This window comes from Contarinia nasturtii, unplaced genomic scaffold (assembly GCF_009176525.2).
Source record: "Contarinia nasturtii isolate CC-2019 unplaced genomic scaffold, AAFC_CNas_1.1 Cnas_scaffold_2728, whole genome shotgun sequence".
Lineage (NCBI taxonomy): Eukaryota > Metazoa > Arthropoda > Insecta > Diptera > Cecidomyiidae > Contarinia > Contarinia nasturtii.
In genome coordinates, this window is record NW_022200045.1 from 18,934 (window position 1) to 21,398 (window position 2,465).

The 2,465-nt window shown below is 32.9% G+C and overlaps 1 protein-coding gene across 1 annotated transcript; it reads right to left on the reverse strand.

Moving 5' to 3' along the window:
- Nucleotides 1–454: 454 nt before the first annotated feature.
- On the reverse strand, nt 455–2,388 carry LOC116348972 (serine protease persephone-like; the record flags this gene model as incomplete). Its single annotated transcript, XM_031780219.1, has 7 exons — nt 455–1,053; nt 1,139–1,322; nt 1,394–1,447; nt 1,522–1,653; nt 1,721–1,806; nt 2,114–2,173; nt 2,296–2,388. Coding segments are annotated over 7 exons (965 nt in total), but the record flags the coding sequence as incomplete, so codon positions are not given.
- Nucleotides 2,389–2,465: the final 77 nt, after the last annotated feature.

Below are 2,465 nucleotides of genomic sequence, written 5' to 3' on the forward strand. Positions count from 1 at the left end.
AATTATTTGTATTGCAAAATTAACGCCAGATTCGGCTTTCTCGTGCCAAAAAAACCCCGGTGGACCATTTTTTATTGAATTTTTAAAGTGCTCAAAATTCATCAAAATTTGATTTTTTTAAGAAAACCACCTGGAACCGCGCATCACCAAAAATCATTTTTTTCGAATTCGTTGTTATAGTCATGTTTCTATGACCTTCCTACAGAGGTTTTAGGGGTACGATTTTTGATTCTTGAAAAAATGTCAAAATCGAACCACTCTACTGTACAGAGACATGAATTACATCTCTCATTTGACACTTTTCGAACTTGAATTTTATTCACAAAAGTTTGAAAATTAAAAGTATCTTTTACTGTTTGCATTAAACACATTTTAAATAAGATTATACGAAGCCTTTATTTAGACGTAGAATTTGTCCAATGTATCCACTGCTAAAGATCTTGAAAATGTATATTAAAAATAAGAACATTACTATAAGATGAACTTTTTCGTACTACAAGCCGTAATTCTTCTGTGTTTATTTCTATGAAAAGAGTATCGTATTGATTGAATTTACAAAAAATTGCGAATATTACATATGTAGAACAATGCAATTTGCACAACGCATCGTTTTTATCTGTTTGAATATTTTTCAGAAAGTTATTATCTTAGTTATTATTAAATAAGTGTGATAAAATTTGCTTAAAAAATGTTAATTTTATGGCCAGACGACGGATACAATCCAAGGTATATAATGAGCAACGCGCGTGTAAATGCCGGGCAATTCCAAAGCACAACTATAGCCAAAACTAACGATACCAACTATTGTGGCTTCATTCGGATCATTGTTGGGGATATGTGTAAGTGGACCTCCACTATCTCCTTGGCAAGCATCCCTTATAAAAGGGTCTTGTCCATCTGGATCATGTGCGCAGTACTGACCGTCATCAAGGCCATCCCGAAAAGCCGTTTGATTCTTCAGTGCAAAATGATTCAAATAGGTTGCGTTGCATTCACTTAATGGCATTGTATTAATCGCAATCTTAAGTAACAAATCTGATTGAGAGTCACGATCTAAAGTTAAAAATATAGAGACCGAATAAGGTGGATTAATGTAATGTGCAGAAAAATAAAGTATTTTATACTGAATGAGTTCAACCTCCAGGAATAGTGTTGCCCCAGCCGGTCACAATTAGTTTTGTACGATTATCGATATCACCCATATCTGTGTACAAGCATGCCGGTCTAATGTTGTCGTTGAATAAAATTCTATTTCTGAGTTGAAGCAATGCAATATCGTTCTTATACGTTCTCATCGAATAATTTGGATGTCGTATGATATTCTGAAAAAAGAAAATAGCAACGTTAAGAAAGAGTAATGTTATACAATAAATTTTGAATGTGTATTACTTACTTTTATATAATATTCTATTTGGTAATTTGATGCAGATTCATCGGCTCGATTTACCTATTTTGAAAATGGTTAAAAAAATATTTCAAACAAAGCACTTCAAATGGACTGTGTATATGAATATCACTCACTTTTCCCAATCGCACTAATACCGGTGGATATGCGCTTGTGCAATGTGCAGCCGTCATTATATAGCGCTCCGATATTATGGTACCGCCGCATCTGAAACTAATTTTCAAACCAGCGACGTAAACTAAAGCAGCCTTTTCATAAAAGTAAAATGCGTTCAATTTTTCGAAAATAAATAAAAAAATGAAAAATCAATCTCACCATCCAGGGGAATTCACCCTCTTCTGCCAAATCGCCTTGTGTAAGATATGATGTTACACGTTGAACTGTGGGAAATTGACTGCATGCTAATTTCGAAACAAAAATCAAATGAAATTACAATTACTGACGTCAGGCGCTGAAATGAAGCGTCAGCAATAGAAGTGATTGTTATAGTTTTAAAAACACTTCCACTGTTACAAACAATATTAAAGTCACTTGTATTGTTTTCACTCCATTTCAGTGCCTGACGTCAGCCAGATTAGCGGAAATATCTGGGTGACAATATCCAAATATATTCTCTGTTTTTATTTCTTTTTTCCTTCTAAGAAATATGCAGTTGCCAAGTTTTCTTTTTGACTTTCTTTTGGATTAATTTAAAATAACAATAGTTACCATATTTGGCTTTTGAAATGTTCTCATATTCCAATAGAAATTTGGCTATTTCCTTGTAACCTAAAATGGTTTGTGATTAAACTTAACGTTTTTTTTATTTCGAAGTGTCTAGTCAAATTATTCTCTTCTAAAGCCTTTTCACGTGGCGTTTTTTTTTATTTAAAATTGTCTGGCAAATTTACCTGTTGCTAGCTCTAGCGGAGTTTGATTTCTCTCATTTCGAGCATTTATATTCGCTTCATGTTGAGCCAGATATTTGACTGTATCTTTATGACCTAAAAATCACGAAAAGTAATGGAAATAAACTTCATTTAAAATATTTATTCTTAATTTGGAAAAATGAACAATTACC